The sequence below is a fragment of the Electrophorus electricus genome, chromosome 24, assembly GCF_041902795.1.
Source record: "Electrophorus electricus isolate QZ-2024a chromosome 24, ASM4190279v1, whole genome shotgun sequence".
Taxonomy (NCBI): domain Eukaryota; kingdom Metazoa; phylum Chordata; class Actinopteri; order Gymnotiformes; family Gymnotidae; genus Electrophorus; species Electrophorus electricus.
Genome location: NC_137520.1, coordinates 7,144,189 through 7,162,710, shown reverse-complemented (window position 1 = coordinate 7,162,710; position 18,522 = coordinate 7,144,189). Strand labels below are relative to the sequence as shown.

At 41.5% G+C, this 18,522-nt stretch overlaps 1 protein-coding gene across 5 annotated transcripts in view; it reads right to left on the bottom strand.

Moving 5' to 3' along the window:
* Window positions 1-3,267: 3,267 nt before the first annotated feature.
* Window positions 3,268-18,522, bottom strand: part of chl1a (cell adhesion molecule L1-like a) — a 29,320-nt gene continuing 14,065 nt past the window's right edge. For 4 of the 5 annotated variants that reach the window (XM_081707089.1, XM_027017901.3, XM_081707090.1 and 1 more), the window contains 14 exons: window positions 17,450-17,616; window positions 17,194-17,359; window positions 16,831-16,955; window positions 16,438-16,539; window positions 16,021-16,218; window positions 15,350-15,420; window positions 14,456-14,678; window positions 13,587-13,702; window positions 13,090-13,294; window positions 12,771-12,893; window positions 12,216-12,395; window positions 8,898-9,029; window positions 7,249-7,321; window positions 3,268-5,671 (listed from right to left, as the gene is read on the bottom strand). In XM_081707089.1, the coding sequence (XP_081563215.1) occupies window positions 5,506-5,671; window positions 7,249-7,321; window positions 8,898-9,029; window positions 12,216-12,395; window positions 12,771-12,893; window positions 13,090-13,294; window positions 13,587-13,702; window positions 14,456-14,678; window positions 15,350-15,420; window positions 16,021-16,218; window positions 16,438-16,539; window positions 16,831-16,955; window positions 17,194-17,359; window positions 17,450-17,616 (2,047 nt within the window). In that variant the 3' untranslated portion in view covers window positions 3,268-5,505. The remainder of the gene's footprint in view (window positions 5,672-7,248; window positions 7,322-8,897; window positions 9,030-12,215; window positions 12,396-12,770; window positions 12,894-13,089; window positions 13,295-13,586; window positions 13,703-14,455; window positions 14,679-15,349; window positions 15,421-16,020; window positions 16,219-16,437; window positions 16,540-16,830; window positions 16,956-17,193; window positions 17,360-17,449; window positions 17,617-18,522) is intronic. The other variant, XM_081707091.1, reaches the window with a different exon arrangement.

The window sequence follows — 18,522 nt, the reverse complement described above, 5'->3', positions numbered from 1 at the left end:
ATCACAACCCCTGGTCTCATATGCTGTGGGAGGATGTAGATGACAGGCTGATCGGCTGGATCTGCTCCTCAGTGATACAAGGACAGATGTTATATCCTCTTCTCCTTTTCCTCTGGGGTGATATAAGCACTACCCAGCTGCTTAAACCTTCTGTGGGTGGTGGGGCCTCTTGCACTGGTTCTGGTGAAATTTGCGGATGGTTAAGGGTGTGAGGAGAAAGGCGTTTGTCCTCAAAGTGCTGGTCAGGCGTGATCTACTACTTCATCCAGAGGATCCGCTTCTTCACAACAGGTCAGCTCAGCTTGGATTTCCTATCTTAAGCCATCCACAAAGATGTCAACCGTCTCCTTTTTATTCCAATAAGTGGCTGCTGCCACCGCTTGGAAATCCAAGGTATATCCCACCACTGAGTATGTGCCCTGCTTGAGGCGTAACAGGATTCTCCTGCAGGCTTTTCCCCTTCTTTGTGTGGTGAAGTACCACCTTCAAATGTTTTATGAAGTCCGGGTGCTGCTGTCTCAGTGGGGAATCATTGGTAACCAGCATGGTGCCTCAAGTCATGGCTCTCCAAGTGAGACACCTGATAACGAAGGCCATGATCACTGCTGACTGGTAGGCAACATACAGATCACAATGTACCACAAATCCCTTGCAGCGCTCCCAATCACCGTGCGGAGTTGCCCTGTGTTATGATGGGGATCCGAAGACCACAAATGATGCAGAGTAACTTGGTCAGGTGTGACAATGCCTCCGTGAATCTGGTCAGTCTGTCCAGGCTGGTCTAAATCTGGCAGCTCTCTTTCCACTGGTCCAGCAGCTCATGTTTCTGGGGTCCTAAGGCCCCCGAGCCTCGACAACTGGGCCGGTTTAAAGTCGCTCACCACGCTCCTTTCTATTCCGATTCTGTGACATGATATGAGGCAGGAGAGCAAGCAGTTGAGCAACAGTCGCTTTTATTGACAAGCAAACAAAAAATGAAAAAGACAAGGATGAAAAGAAATCAAAAGCATGCAGACAACTGGCACTAAGATGCACAAAATCTGAGTGATTAGAACAGGCAGGAAATTGGCACAGTGTTAGACTGATAGGCAGGCTAATGCAAAGCACTGAAGTGAAGAACTTGTGAGATTAAATAGTCCTGGTGCGACTGGGAACAGGTGTGTGTGATCAGTACTCTGGTGAAGGGGAACGGTGATGTGTGTGGAGCAAATGAGAAGTGTGTTGCGAACTGGAACTGTGATTGGTGCTCTTGGGTGTGTGTATGCATACACTGCCCCATGAACACGCACGCACACACACACACACACACACACACACACACACACGAGCACCAATCACAGTTCCAGTTCACAGTTCTGACTGGGTGTTAGTTGGGATGGTTACTTTGTATTTACAGTTTTCCAGAAAATAAAAAGTATATTTCAGCTTATATTAAAAAATACCCATTCATTTAAAACACACAGACACATTTATGTAAAACCATTCTTTATTAAGAACTTATTAACAGCCTCATTAAACCCTTGAAACATACTCTGTCAAACTGCAATAACTCCACTGTCAGGTAGGTCATGGAAAATTTTCTGTATTATAGATAAGCAAGAGCTGCGTTTGTGGTCACTGAACTCCAGGTCATTGCGCTTTAACTCTGGGTCACCTGGCAAAGAATTCCCAGATGCACTCTTACATGTGTTGTTTTTTTAAGGCTAAAAATATTTCCCTAACCACGAGTCAAGGAGAATGTAAACACTGAATCACCTCAGCTATGTTTAATAATGTTCACTAAACATTAGTTTTGTAAAAATTAGATGTTAATATTGCAATTTCTCCTGTGTGATGGCAATGTGTTAAGTATGCCTGTATGTAACACTTATTAATCTTCATAACTGATAGACAAATATTTACCAAACAATCTATTTTCCATGACATTGTCTCACATAGACTATGTTTCTTATCATACTGACTCAACGTGCTATTTGTCTCTAACATGCCAGAGTTTTATCTAGGTCAGCCCACTGCTTCCCAATAACAAGGCTGACAGGAAGTCTTCAGCAAGTCTTACTTGCACTGTAGTAGCCTTTGCAATGGACTAAATATGATGCAAAAGTAAGGCAGGGCCCACTTAAGCTTACTTAATCAGTAAGTCATCCTTGCGGTCTTTGACATCCCTCCAGCTGGGCAGGGCTTTTGCTATCCCCTGGCGTATTCAAGAGCAAGCCGGACAGTCACCGCTGATGAAGACGAAGCCATGGGGTGTACGGCTCTGCATAATGTGGGCTGGTTGATTTATCACACCACTGTCCCCATGGGAAAAAAAAAAAAAAAAGTTTAAAAAGAAAAAAGAAACATGTCCTCAGCGCTTGCGACAATCTGAGCCCAGAAGAAAATAACTGGGGTCGCTTAATTATAGGATAATATGAATTTCTTAGAAAGGATCCACAAAAGACTAGATAGGCAGTATTAAGTTGGGAATATTCATAACTCTCTGTATAAGGTCGAGTGCTGCACTGACAGGATGGAGTCAACTACTTGGCTTCAGACTGAGCTAGAGCGCCTCAGAGGCTTGTATGACATCCAGAGCAGTTAGCAAGGCCAAGACCTGCTGTTGAGTGAGTGCAGAGGGGTAATCGTTTGTTGTTGTTTAGTGGGGTTTTACCGCTACGCAGAGAAAGCAATTTTAGAATGGATAAAGGAATAATCTGCTCCAATTCAGGGATTATTGCAGGAATGACCTTCATTTCAGAAGAAGACATGGAGTGGGTTCAAGCGCTTTGCACACGGAAGCATCGGCTTTTAGCTGGATGCCTATTTAATCTTGAGGAGCTTTGGATAAATAATGAAAATATACCCAAAAATACTATGATAAAAAAATGCATGAACTCCAGTCAAATTCAGAACAAAAGGGATCTCCGTGGTTGGCTTACACCTGTCAGTTTGGCAGCAACATCTAAAATATAATCAGTAATATCGGTTATTATAAGTTTTGTTAATTCCTACACTGTCCAGTGATACAATATATATCTGGCAGGTATTGGTACCTTGCTTCATTTTTGGAGTCACTTACACCACGTAACACCTGGAGATTACAGTTACTTCTTGAGTGAAAAATTACCTGTCTCAAATTGATCAGAAGGAATTGGATAAAAAAGTGTTGTCAAATATCACTTTTAACATTTCAAAACATTTTAGTAATAAATAATGCAAAATAGTGTAATTAAACATTGCCGTAATTCACAATAACAAAACACTGATTTGGGTTCATTCGAAACATACACTCGCCAGTCACTTTATTTGAAACACCTACCTTGTGGATACAATTACTAGTCACTTTATTACATACGTGTCTTGAATGTGCATATGTGTCCCAGTACAGACTGTAAACCGTCTGGTGGCCACCTTCGACCCTATTCATCACAGCCCGCTGCCCACTGCATATTATTATGGCAGACCCTTTTCAACACAGCGTTACCAATAACATTGCAGTGGCATGATTATAGGTGTTAAACTGGTACAAACTGGTATCAAATACAGCTGGTTTTGCTGGGAGTTTGACAACTGATTACCACTGTTAAGTCGAGAATGGTCTGCCATCCAAAATATCCAGCCAATAGTGGACCTGTGATTAAACACTGAACACCAATGAGGGGTTAGTGAATGGCTTAGCATTGATGCGGGGTTAGTGAATGGCTTAGCACTGCTGAGGGGTTAGTAGCTGGCTCACACAAACTGCATGGCAATTTATGGGCTATGTGGTGCATCTGCAAAGTGTTTCTCTTAAAGTGGTGTACGTTTCAAACTATGTGGGTGCTGTGTGTACCTGTCTGCTTTTTGTTCTAGGCAATATTAGTTTTGTGCATGATGGAGAGAGAACTACTACAATCCTATTATTAGAAATTTGGGACTTGTGACTGTTTGAACTGGTGATAAATGACGATAACTGATGATAAATGATCATTCTGTAATGACTCAGCAAAAAAATATGTAAATTCATGACGGTTGACCCAGTACCTCATGCACAAGAGAACTCTCTAAACTAAAAATGGGATATCTTCAAAAATTACAGGTTTGAGGTAAGAGACATACATGGCACATGATTTGAAATTTTGCAGTTATTAGTCTTAACTCATAGTCAAATACAGGTTAATGAAATTCTTACATTCTTAGTATACTTTCTTAATGTTTACGTCCAGGTATGCAGCTACAATCACTTGCCATTGTTTAGTTTACTTTTTGTAATCTGACTCCTTTTCTAAAGTAAATGAAAAGTTATGTAAAGTATGAAATATTTTAGTCGAGTTACATAATAGTGGAAAATACATTAAGAATCATCATATAAAAAATCACCTTTGTAGTATTTTGTGATGAAGGCCCGTGTCAGTTTATAGCCGATTGTACTTGTAATCATACAAATTATACAATACATCTTATTGAATATTCTTTATAAAACCCTGCAAGCGATCCTTGTAATAAAAAAACCTGAGGCTTTCCTATGGACAATAATATTTACAATTTTAAAGGAATATACAAAACACAGATGTCCACAAAATAGACTATTTACAGTGCAATCAAAAAGGTCATCTTGAAATATATTCAAAATAAGATACTGAAGTGAAGCACAAAATGCAACAATTGGTAAGTGGCAAGTAAATTTCAGATTTCTGGGTCTTTTAGCAAAAATCTTTCTTTAACCAATGCCACAGACATAGCAGCCTGCAGTGTCCTGCTCCACAGGTACATCTCTGACCTGACCTGAGACATGACTGAACCTTTAATGCAATCAAAACCACTCACAAATAATTAGTCAAAACCCATCAAAACCATAATTAGTCCGCTAGGATAAAAGAAATATATGTACGTGTGTGTGTGTGTGTGTGTGTGTGTGTGTGTGTGTGTGTGTGTGTGTGTGTGTGTGTGTGTGTAGGTTTTTGAATGGGTAGACTGTGTAAGAAGAAACTCTTTCCTCTGGTTAGACTACAGTGAAGACTAGTAAGTAAAATGTACAAAAATCCTTTTTCAAGGACGAAAGGATGAAGCGCTACTGTTCCACTTTGACCTTTTCAATTGGATTCCCCTTTTTTCACTGGCTGTGTCAAGGCCAGCTTTAATCGGGGGAATAACTGTTTTGTTCCATTGTGTCAACATCAAAGGAAACATACTGGCTCCTCTGAGCCGCGCCTCATTATTACTTACAGAGGGGACATGTGCTTTCCCACGCAAACCAGCATGTAACTCAAAACTGCTCTGTCATGACATCAACTCTGTGACTACCCACGGCAACAGCAAAACTCACTTCTGAAAGTAGGTAAACACTAGAACCATTTTTCAAAGGTTAAATTAAGGAATCTGTATAGTGCACCCTAGTTTGTCAGACCATGGGAATTTAGTGCCTTGTCAAAAATGAGAAGTGCCCATTTACATATAAACAGAATTCTTAATACAGAGCCGCATTGACTTGAAATAGTCCAGAAGTCCAAAAGAGGGAAGAGCATCTCAGGTTGTTGTGTTCACCTACATGGATGCCCTTTGCTTGTGGCTGGTGTATTCACCAATAAATGACCCATCCTCGTTGAATCTGCAGCCCTCCTCAACTGAGCTGTCCAGGCTGCTGCTGTCTCCTTTGAGGTATCTCTCTAATGAGTACAGGCTGCTCCGAAGGGGCTTCTCATCATTGTCGCTGTTGAAAACAAAGCAAAACGACTTCATCTCTCCCTAAAACAGTTAGGGGGATGACTTATGACGAGCAGAGGTCTCCATACCACGCCAGTATGGAGGAAGTGGAGGCGGAAGGACTGGGTGGAATCACTGCTTTTCACTAACTGCTAATTGCGAATTGCAAAAGCTTCAAGAGGTGATGGCAATTTAAAGCACGCTCAGAGACAGAGTGGGGGAAATTGCAGAGTGCTGCAGTAATGCTAGCCAATGAGAAGGCTGAAAGGCTGATGGGAGACTGCGCCGTGTGCCTGTAGACAAACAACCTGCCTTTAGTCCCTGAGGAGTGCACAGGAACAAACCAAAATTAGATGTCAATTTGTGAACAGGCACACTGACAGCTAGCAGGTGGTTCTTGGAAGACACTGGGTCACCTTGAAACCCCATGATTTCAATGAAACACCATTGAGTGCTGGACACAAATGAATCCAACTCAAAAGGTAACTCTAAGGCTGCCTTCTTTTAATTAGAGAAATGCTGCATCTCTGAAACAGTAGGTAACAGAGCATGTTGCATGTTTTTACTCTAGTACCTGACGCTACACCCCCAGTCAATTTGTTGCTGAATTCAAATTGCTGCTGATATGTATTCATAATTATTCCAAATTGATTTATATCATGTATTAAATAACTCAAATGGGCTACCTAGATATGCTTCTGCACTTCAACGGCACGGCAATTGAGAAAACAAACTCTCAAATCTCTTCTCCTCTCTCAAAAGCGCTGAATAAGAAGTACCATTGTGTGAGCTGGAGCAATGCACTGTGGGAAGCTGCAGAGACTAATGCTATAAACCACATCTGTCGCTGAAGACAATTTTGCCCCTATCAAGTGTCTCCTGCTAGCAGATGTTCAAACAAGCTAGTGCATAGTAGTCCCTAAAGTAGGAGGAGTGTGCTCAGCAGACTCTGAGCACTCGGGCCACAGTGTTTTCCCAAGGGAAGAACAATGCAGGGAACTCTTGTGTCTAAATGTAATGAGATGGAAACACTGATTTAAGCTGTGCTGTGGGCAATTATTGGAGCTAACTGTGTTTGTGTGCCCCGTGTTCTCAAAGGCTTTGGCAGCTGTCTTCTAACCCACTTTTAAAGGAAAATAATGCAAAATGATCTAGACATGTCTCAAGACACTACACTTTGGTTCAAGTCTATGAATGCGATGTTTACTATTAAGTTGTCATAATAGCTTTGTAGCTTGTTCTAACTGGGTGTAAACTCACCATGATTGGATTAGCATGGCAGGTGGGTAATCATCCAGGTTGTGTATATACTTATTTAGATACCAAAAGTCATAATGAATTATAAGTGTTGTTTTTTGTTCTAACTAGTTGTACAGAACTAGGCCCGGTCTCTCATCACACACAGCACCAGGCTGGACAACCTAGAAAGGGCAATTTGATGTGCAATTTCTGTGTTGATCCGAATAAGTGTCATGCATGTAAGGTTCACGTGCAGGGGATACAGCCATAGTTTAAGGAACGTGTGTGTTGGGAATTACGAAAACCTCGTGACAGCATCTGTTAGCAGTAGTGAGGATTACTCACCTATATTCACAGGAACTCTCTTCATTCACGCTGTGAGATTCCAGATCTATCCGAACTTCCTCCTTTTCTTTCACTGGCAGGTAAAAAAAAAAAAAGAAAAATGAAAGGAACCAATGAAGCCTGCCTTTATTTCACAAAGTATAGTGGTGTTATTCTTTTAACTGTATGCAAGTAGTTGCGATGGAAATTGAGAAAATAAGCAAAAAGTGTGTTTAAAAAGACCCAGAGGTAATCTGGAATGGTCCTTCTTGCTGGCTTTTGTGGGAGTGTTTTCAAGGACACAGAATGCCTTAAAGATTGGCTGTGTTTTGTGTCCAAATTTTGGGGTAAGAAAGAAAACGGGTACTTCTTTCAGCTCAGTATGTGTTGAGGGCTGCACTACTGACAGCTAAGCAACATAACAGAAACTTTAAAACTTTTAAAAATTCCCAAAAGTTTAGTTTGTGTTTGACCTTTGTGTAGCATGCTATGACGAACCACTGTGCAAGTCTGCATAAAACTTTTTAAAGTCTTTTTTGTAACTGATTATATTTACAAACTGAAGTATGATTCTTTGTAATACATTTTTTAAATAATATTTGACCATTTAACATGTATAATGTATATACTTTAAAGATAAACTGAAAAGGGAGCTTGAATGTCCTTTTAAATATTACAGAAATAACTTTCTGGAAAAAAAAGATTAGCAGGAGCCTAGTGATTTAAACAGGTGACACCAAAACTTTCTACATACAAATCCATTTTTACATGTTTAAAAATTGTTTAAATAATACTTAGCAAGAAACATTTTCTTTAGTTTTATTTTATAACAAGAATAATATTTTAGATACTTATTGCCTTACTTGGAAACAATATCACAAATAATATTATTATGACAAAATACAAATACACCATACTTCAAACATTTGAATTATATCCCTGTCCATAGTTGCTATTTTAATAACTCAAATATGATAAAAGACTAAAGTAAAGCAGTCCAAATGAGACTGTTACATTAAGAAGTTTCAATAAAACTCACAGATGGGTAGGAGAGAGAGAGAGATCCAGAGGTGATGAAATATTCAGCATTTTGTATCAACAGCTCCTGCCGGCGGTCAGGCGACTGGGCTGTGTGCATGTTGTGTGAGCATGTGTTTGTTTGTATGTGTGTGTGTGTGTGTGTGTGTGTGTGTGCGTGTGTGAGCGTGTGTGTGTGTGTGTGTGTGTGAGCGTGTGTGTGTGTGTGTGTGTGTGTGTGTGTGTGTGTGAGCGTGTGTGTGTGTGTGTGTGTGTGTGTGCGTGCGTGCGTGCGTGCGTGCGTGTGTGTGTGTGTGGGTGCATGCACGCGTGTGCATACGCGTGTGCGTGCATGTAGTGCAGTGTGTAGTTACATCTGCACATCAGACACAGAACACGGAAGAACCTAAAGACCCTTAAGTATGTGCAGCCTGTGCAGCAGAGAACAAAGAGGACTGATCTCGTTGTGACTGTTTGACAACTCTTGAAAGCGAGCGCGGCAGGTGGAGCTTCGGCTGAACAAAACTGGCACTGTGCGCTCGACACCTCGGCACCGAGAGTCGGCCGCCAGTCACTTACCTCACCTATGAAGGGCACTGTGATTTGGACCCCCTGTGCGCCCAGAATAACCTCCACAATCAGCTGTACTGTACCTGCATACTTTCCAGCATGGTTCCTAGTCACAAAGCAGGCAATCAGAACCGCCAGAGTGAGCAGGGCCAGGGCACACATTATTCCCACAATCCAGCTTCTGGATGACATGCTCCCATACACAGCTTTCATGTCTGCAAGAACACAAAGCAGTCATCACTCATCTCTGGACGTACGATACTCTTTGAGTGTGTTCTTCAAACCGTTGGGATGCTCTGTCAGGCTAATGGGTATTTTCCCTTGTGTTTAACGTTCATGCAGACAAACTTAACAATGGAAGCTAATTAGCAGTTTTGGCTAAAGTGTCTAGCTCTACCTTTCTTGTCACTCCGTCAGGCAGATTCTCTGCCCTCTCATCTTCCCCCTTTGTCTGGAAAACCTCCTCAAAAAGACTAGAGTTATCAACCTGGGTGGTTGTCAGCAGTCGAACTGCATACACAAACTGCATACGCAGGCTTTAGTCCTTCGATGATATGGAAAATTCTAGATGTATTTATATCTTCGGAAATCTTCCTGATACCATCACATACAGAAAAAAGTGTCTTTAACCCAGATGAACCGTGACATACAAAGCATGTGACCATACACTGATGAAGAGCCAAAAGACATGATCTTATTTGTCAGCTGTTACTGGGTTTGGGATAATATTCAGTAATATCAAACACATACTGAATTTGCCACAATGTCACAAGTATATTTACATTTTACATTTCTGGCATTTAGCAGACTGTGTACTGTGATAGTATGGCAAGTTAAAAGTCAGGTTGTTGACAAGTGTCCTGTCATAGTGAAAATCACATCACTGTTCATATCAAATAATGCTCACAGGTTCTAAAATACAGTTTACATCATTATATTTCTAGTACATCAGTGCTTTGAATATAAAGTGAGTCCGTTATCATATTGGTTTCACTTATTGCTAAATTGGAGTGGGATGTGTTATAAAGTTTACAAACTCCAATATTATAATATTATTGCAACTGGTAATATTTAGGGGAGAAATAAGGTAGAATTAAAAATATAGACATATGTGCTGTCCAAACCAAGGTCCTACTATTTGGTTTATTACCACTATTCCTATTCTGATCTGGTATTAGTTGAGCAGAGGAGGGGTTCCTTACAGTGATCCATAACTACAACACGGATTTCTGAAAAAGATTGTTTTCCTCTTGCTGTCTAGCTGATTTCTGCAAGACTGACACTAGCAGGGGTGGTTGTGATGAACAAAGCTGAGAGTGAGAGAGACCAACCGGAACACAGACAGCGAGACTGGCAAGCAGCACGACAGATTAATGAGAGCAAGATAAATAGCCAGAAACCGACGGAGCTAGGCTGAGAAGGGCTGCAGAGAAGACCAAACTGGAATCACAGTCATTTAACAAAAGCCAAAGAAGAAAATAAAAGAGCTGCAAATATTTGTCCGAAGCTTTGTTCTGCACAAGGACTGCCATGATAGCTGAAGGAGGAAAACACAAAAACGTTCCAAGCAAACCCTCTGAAAATGGCTGCACACCTTTAGGTGTTTGCATGAGATGGATACCTATGGTGCAAATGGTTAGATTCATTAGGAATTATAGTATTGGATGAAGTGAAGTCTGAGAGGAAGGATTTCAACACAAGCCCATCGCAGCAGGACAGTTGACAGCAGAAGAGGATCTGTCAGTCCTAAAAACACTGCCCTGCAATCCTGACATCTTGTTGTGAGCATCCTGGCGCACTATCCATGGGCGTCGTACGCATAAGCAAAGAGGAGCTGTCAATCCTAAATCACCAGCGGTGCTTTTTTTTTGCAACTGATCACCTTCTGCTCCCACTGCTGTTCAATAAGGGCACATCATAAATTATGTCACTGCCAGCCGTCGACAGTATTGGTGGGTGTTTTAATGGGTGTGCTCTTGTTACCTGGAAACTAACCAAGAAAACTGTTGCAGTGCCAAAAACTGGCATGCTGGTTCTTGATTGTGGCTCTAGACATACTGACATTTTTGAGAACTTTCTCAAAGGAGGTCAGGGAAGCTCTGAAAGTGGTGCTAGCAAACAGAATATCCGTAACAATGAACTTAGTTCAAGCCTTCTGTGTTTGTGACTGCCTTTGTCATTACGTTACATTACTACACCTTACTAATGCTAACATGATTACCACTCCCCTATTACATTGTTATGACAACCTCTACTGCTGTAAACAGGTTTTGGTGGTACTGATTGTCTGTTAAGCACTATCAATACCACTGCTGTTGTCATGATTAATGTTGGCCTCTTCTACATATAAATATGGTTCTGACTTTATCACATGTTTCAAGCCCCAATAAGGAATTGCTGAATCATTGCCATTGTATGTATTCATTGTACAATTCAGTGGCTTTAAAAGCCTTTTAGCACTATTGTTTAAAAGCCTCTTTTTCTGTGGTATAATATATCCCCTCAGTGTACATTCCTGACTGAGGCTTAAGAAAAAGGTATAAGCCCTAGTCTGATGCTCATAAATACTCATCCCAGGGGAGGATATGAGCAGTATGGGAGAAATAGCCCCTTGGAAAAAAGTACTACATGGATACGGAAAATTAAGGAAGACTTGATAGTCCTGAAGATCACATAGTCCTTCTAACACCTTACTGAAGAAATCCACTTTTTTACATAAAAAATATGATTTTAAAAAAACTGCTAACCCTTTATGGCAGAGATTTCACTTGCTGTAATTCATTATACTATAACAGGGATTGTTTAAAATAATATAAATTGATAGTGAAATACTATAATATTAGAAATAACTGAGGAGCATATTTGAAAGATTCTGTTATAAGAAATGGCTAGTTTCTACTCAACTAGAATATTGAATAATAAATATTGACTCATAAGATACATAATGATTTCTCTCAATATGACAAATGACTCTTCATGAAACTCCAAAACATACTCTAATAGGTTAATCTAAAGGCCATTTGCTGATCAACTTCTACGCACTACAAAACTAAAAATAGCTACGTCCTACTCCAAGCGACACATACTGGTCTGTGTCCATGTGATCGCTGACGATGTTGTTTCTTCAAGAAACAACGCTTCAAGAAAAAAAACACAAAAACAACAGCGTGATACTGTGTCAGCAGGCTGACCTACAGATCAGAGTTCGCTGGACGTATGAGTACACACATGACAGAAAAGTAAAGTTCTGTAGGTATTAAAACAATACCAGTATCACACAGCAATGAGCTGGGAAGTGACACCTTTGTGGGTGTGTGCGATATGTTGCAGTAATGTTTCAGTGCTAAGTCAGGCGATTCTGATCCTATATCGGGACCGTCACAATGTGGGGGACAACTCACGTGATACAAGTGCTGTGCCTCCATCTTCGCTGACTGCTGGTCCACACCCAGCCAGAGTGCATGCACTCAGGGAGAACTTGTATTGGCTGTCTTTGGTCAGGTCATGCAGAACCCACTGCGTCGTGTCTGGGCCATCGATGTTTACCGTGTATAGTCCATCCACGTTCATTGTATTGTTGACTGCGGTTGAGACACAGGACGGCAGTTTTTGTTTTGCATTAGGTATATGCTACCATTTTTATTTAAACAAAATGCAGTTCATAATTCAAACGGGGCCTGTTTACATCCAGGCTGGGTTCCAGTGATTTATAGGCTTCTGTTACCGTGAGAGGTGACCAAGTGATTTTTGACAGTTTAATATTTAAATAGGACTATCTTTGTGAAATCAGAGGTTATTTGTTCTGCATGGGCTTTTTAGCAGCAGTAGCCAAGAACGGCAAGGCTTGACAGCCAGGCATTAGCACTATCTATTATCCCCCGCCTGCACAATGAACTGACATGTAGCAAAAGCCAAAGTGCTTGATGTGACGGAAATGAGCTACCGCGTTCACGTACTTATCTGGTAGTGCAGCCTGTAGCCTGTGAGGATGCCGTTAGCCTCCAGCGGTGGAGCCCACACCAGGGTGATAGAGTCACCCTGAGGGTTTGTGGCTCTCAGTATAGGAGGTTTCCCGGGGACTGCAGGTAATTAACTCACAATTGATCCCAGTCACAAGCTCAGTAATCTTCTGACTACCATGACAAATTCATGATTACAACCCAGCCTACAACTCATTGCACTCTCCTTTTGCTGCCAGTATCAGAGCACTCAAAAGAGAACACAACATTTCAATAAAACCTAGCACGTCGTTTTGCATAGAACGGATTCGCTTGCCTCCCTGGGGCGTTCTGAAGGTCAGAGGTCTGCTACTGGGGCCACTGCCTCTCCCATTGAAGACGCTGACGGTGAGGCGATATTCGGTGAAGGGCTTCAGTTCAGGCACCACGGCAAGACTCCGGTTCCCTGACAGAGTGAGAAGCTTCTTCTCAGCGGGGACTTCCTTAGAGGTTAACAGGCTCAGTGTTCTCCACCAGTGCACCTGGAAGTGAGAGACAGAGCAACACATAAAGGGAAGAGGAAAGAAGGCGAAAGGGAAGATGGGGGCATGAAAAGCCCAATAAGGAGAGAAGGGAGAGAGAAGTAGACAAAGAAAGGGAGAGAGAAGTGGAAAGAGACAGTAGAAGGGGAGACAGGCCATTAATAGCAGTAAACTGCTTGGTCAAAGCTAAATGACTCTCCCCTCCTGACCCAGCTAAAAGACTGCAGGGCTATGACCCAGACAGCACCAAGTGGTAGGAAAGAGGCAGGAGACCCATGGGTCAGACACTCACACTGTAGCCGCCAAGACGGCCCCTCAGCCGGGATGGAGGGACAGGGGACCAGCTGACCCTGACCGCCGTGGAGTTCAGTATATCCGCGGACACATGCTCGGGAGCCAACAAAGGCACTGCAGAGGACAGCACATGAGAGGCTGGCCTAAACATTCGGAACAAATGCTGGGTGGAGAACATCCAGACACTCACACCAGCATACACTACAGGAACACACACATGTGCATCCACCGAAGGAACTACCGTGGAAGACATGGGTCAGAGTTGAACACGCTTGAGCTATTTATGAGACACAAGCATTTATAGGAGCATGTAAACAGTCAAAGGGAAGAGGAAGGTTGGTAATAAAAAAAGTGTATTTATTCAGCAGTAATGACCATATGTCAAAAAACTAATCTACATATAGCCTGCCGGGCAGAGGTGGTGAACATTCTAGAATCGCTGTTGGTTTTTCATCACCACAAAACCTACTAGAGGAATAAATATATCCCAACCAGTTGCATTATCTTTAAGACAACAGACAGACCATAGTGGAAAATTACCTCTAAAAAACATCACCAATCATGAGGTAATGTATCATTTTAGATGAAGGCAACTTTAAACCATAAGCGGTATTCCTTTATGGATTAACACAACAGTGGCTCTTCTTACAACTGTTCATACATTTTTGCCAAAAGGTCTGTACCCGCTGCCATAGCTCCTACTACAGTCTGAATGAACAGTTTGAATTGTTCTCCCCTACAGAACAAAGAGAGGCACAGAAAGAAAAAGAGGAGAAACGGCTTGAGGCTCCGTCCTCCACAGAACAATTACGGCAGGTGAAAAAGTTACAACTAGGGTCAGTGTTGGGCGTGACGTGTTCTACTCACAGTCTTCTCCAGAATATCCAATCAACACTCTGGGTTCAGGTGCCCAGCCATGTTGGTTGCGGGCCTGGATTTTGACTTCATAAGGAACGAACGTCGGGGTGTCCTTCACAACAAAGGAGTGTCTCTTCATTATCTGCTCGCTCCAGCTTTGCTCAACGCCCAGCTGTCTGTAGCTCAGCTGGTATTCTAGGCCAGGCCCGTTGTGTTCTATGGGCATCAAAGGCTAAGGCACAGACAAAGTGAAAAGGGTGGATTTTAGGTGCACCTACATGTCATAGACGCAAAATGGGATACATTTTGCAGGGAAGTTACAACCTTTTTAAGGTAGGACAGAGTTGGTGGCCATAACTTATCAGCAGATTCATTTATTTTCATTCTTAAACAGTACTGCTATGTTCTGAGATCAGGTTGTGACAACATAACTGCTGGTGTTCAGGATTCGTTTTTAAAAGATGTTGTCACCGACCTGATACCATCTGGAACTGGAGCTGATTGAGAAGTCAGAAAATATCATGAACCCAGAAACTTGAGTTCCCCTCGTGCTCTTCACTTGTGCATTTAGTCTGTATGTGTTAGCTGCTTAGATCATGAAATGTTTGGTAAGTCTGTCTTTCATATATTAATGAATAGGTTTGCTATTTTTCAACCCATAAATTTACAAAATTATTTACCCCAAGAGTGATAATCTGGCGGATATATTTAGTACTGAGAAAATTGCCACCTCTCTGCAGTTTCTAACCTGGCTTACAGACTGTCCAATTCAAAGATTTTTGTATATATGTTCACAATCTCCTTTTTCAAAAACAGGAAACTCAAAATTTTAATAATATAGGCTGAAAGTATAGATCTATACAAGTACTAACTACCCACTTCAAAACGGTAAAAACTTGTTACCTCCCAAGTGATGTCCATCTGATGAGGCAAATGACCCTTGATCTCTACATTCTCAGGATTTCTATCAGGTGCTGTATAAAGAGGAAGTATGAATTATTAACAATTGTCCAGTGTATCTCCAGTGTCCAGTCTGTCTGGAGTCAATGATTCAACAGGGACTCTGGTGATGCATATATACAGAGTTGCCTGCACTTTGCTTGCTCCCAGTGGTTTTTTCCTCCTACTTAGTGATGCACACTCATGAATACAGAATGGTGCTAGAATACTGTTTGCACCAGGTACAGGCCGTACACTGTAGGGCAGTCCTCTTGGGAGGCTGCTGGCATGCTGCTGAGCTATGGGTGAGCACAGCCAGACAGCTAGGCATGAGGTGTGGTGACATTTTGACCAAATCTAATAGCGTTTTCAGTATTATTGCTGTTTTGTTAAATATACTGAAAATGCTTAAACGTTCAGCACTATAGCAATATATATACTTTGCTTGCACAGTTGAAGGGCCTCTATCAGAAATATCCTGGTTCCCCAGAAGCCTTATGTACTTCACTGCAATTTTGACTACCTCTATTATGCATGCATACATATATACATACACACACACACACACACACACACACACACACACACACACACAAAACCATACCAAGAAGGAGAAATGAAAGTAGTCTTCCTACCAGCAGGGGGCGTTTTATATCGCTCGGAGGGTTTGCTGGGAGGGCCTGTGCCAATAGAGTTGACAGCAGTGATTCTGAATTGGTAGTCAATGTGTCCATATAGTGACAGAGGAGCTGAGTTCTGGTTGCCAGATACACGCAGTAACACCCTCCACGTACCTGGCTCCCAATGGCTCTCCTCATACTCAATGATGTACTCTGCATATGAATAGTAAATGCTGTAGTTATTCAGTATGTGGCAGACACACTGTATGGGCACTCCTATTAGAAGACAGTTAGCTATAGTCACATATAAGGCAGATCCAGGGGGGAACTAAAGCAGTGTGACATAGAGGAAGAACCATCATTACTAAGAGCCAGGAGGAAGAATATTTTGATAGAGTCGTGCTCTGTGTGAGATGTGAACCTGTGCATTACCTGTTATGGGACTGTTATGGTCTCTGGGGGACACCCACTGTAGCCTCACACTCCGATCTCTCTGATCTGATAATGTCAACTGTACTGAAGAATCAGGGACATCTACAGCAGATCAGAGACATCATATGTTTCCAATGTATACAGTATATTATACACACCCTTTACATTCACAGCTGATGAAGGACCTCTGCCTGGTGTACTTCACTGTAAATTTGATATCAGTTCCATCAATGTTAAAAGGACTGCCCATTTTAAGTTGAGATATTACTATTTGCTAATAACAGTACTGGGATTTCTAACTCTGGCCTGCAGTCTAGTTGATGCTGACTAACCTTACTATGTGTACAGTGCAAAAATGAATCATTTTAGAAAATAATTAGAGCATATTCCCACCAAGAACAGTTAAACGTGCAGATGCTGAATCTTGGTCCAGAGGTGTTTTAGCGATACATGTGTACAGCCCTTTATCACTGTGGCTTACATTGATGATCTGCAGTATTCCCTCATCAATGTAGTAGCTGCCAATAAAAAAAGCCAAAATATTACATGATAAAACTAAAGACACCAACTGTGTGTGTAAGTTCTGGTTGAACCCATGATGACATCACATTGTAACTGTAGTTTAAGAACATCCATTATTACCACTTCAGGACGAGGCAGCATTACCCCAGCCTTAAAAGCCCCAAATAACTTCACCTGATTTAAAATAACTATGGATAATATAGTTCTATTGTAGTCTACAGCTGTGCTACCTACCCTGAGTCATCAGTGTAGTTGAAGTAAATCTCTCTGCCATCCTTCTGCCAGAGAATTTCCAGCTCTCTGCTGAGCGACTGGTCATACTCTGCCTGGCAAACAAGCTCCGCTGTGGAGCCTCTTTTGATCTTTAGGTCCTGAGGAGGGGTCGTAATTCTTGTCGGATCTGCCGTAATGACCATAATGCACGTCTGAGTGAATTTAGGTGTTTCAGAAAAGGAGTAAACAACTTCAATGTTTAAAGAAAATCTCTAACCTTTTATATAAAGTTCCGCACTGATGGTGGAAGTACCCTCCGAGTTTGTAACAAAACACACGTATTTCCCAATGTCTTCCATCGCAGATGTGTGAATCTGTAGGGAGCCGTTCTGAGAGAAAGAGAACCTCTCTCCTTCCAAAAGGCCCTCTGGGTCTTCCTTTTTCCTACATGACAAACAGTGAGCTGTTCACTGTTTTCCTAAAACTGCAGCCCCAGGGAACAGCCTAGTTTCCAAGTTTGAGGTTACTTGAGTTTGAGGTGTGTATTGGTCAAGCCGATTTGAAAAATGCCACAGCAATTTGCCCTAAGGAACAAATCTACCCCTTGGCCGCTTTCTTTTAAATCCTGAGGATTACTACGAAAACTCCCCACAATTGCTGCCAGACAGGTGAACAATTCCATGAGCGCTGCACTTGTAGAAACATTTAGTGAAAAGAATCTCGCCAGCAGTGAGGAGCATGCAGAAGCTACACAGCATAAGGAGAGTCATCACTTCATTTGATTAACAGAAGGCCAGATGGGGATAATGTGTGGGAAATCTACCTTGAAGTTAAGTGTTTTAATAATGGGTTTTATCATTTCATATTTACACGGCTGAAGGTCAATACAGTGCCAAACAAGGTTTTGACGGCAGAATATCAAAAATAATTTACTATAGTTTTGCTTTTTAAAAAATGACTATGGGGAATGGATAAATATAAAAATATAATGAGTATCTAATTAGCTTCTTTAATGTGGAAAATTCAGACTGAAATATATTCTAGGAGGGGGCAGCATAATGTTATCAATATTCAGTGAAATTTTTGTTTATTACATTTTTCAGTGACATCTCAAAACTAAGTGAACCAAAGTAAAAGCTTCATTTCAAATCAAATCAAAGTAAAAACCTTATTTTTCCCCATGTATGTTCCCCATGTATGTTCAAGTTCAAGGCTACATTTAAGTCCCTTCAGTCTTTAGTTTACTATAGCTATTTTTTTACAATGATGTTTTCTGCTTCACATCAGTATCAGTTTAAAAATAGTCTGTAGACCTGAGTTAACATTCAGGTGAGAAAATTACTTAAGGTA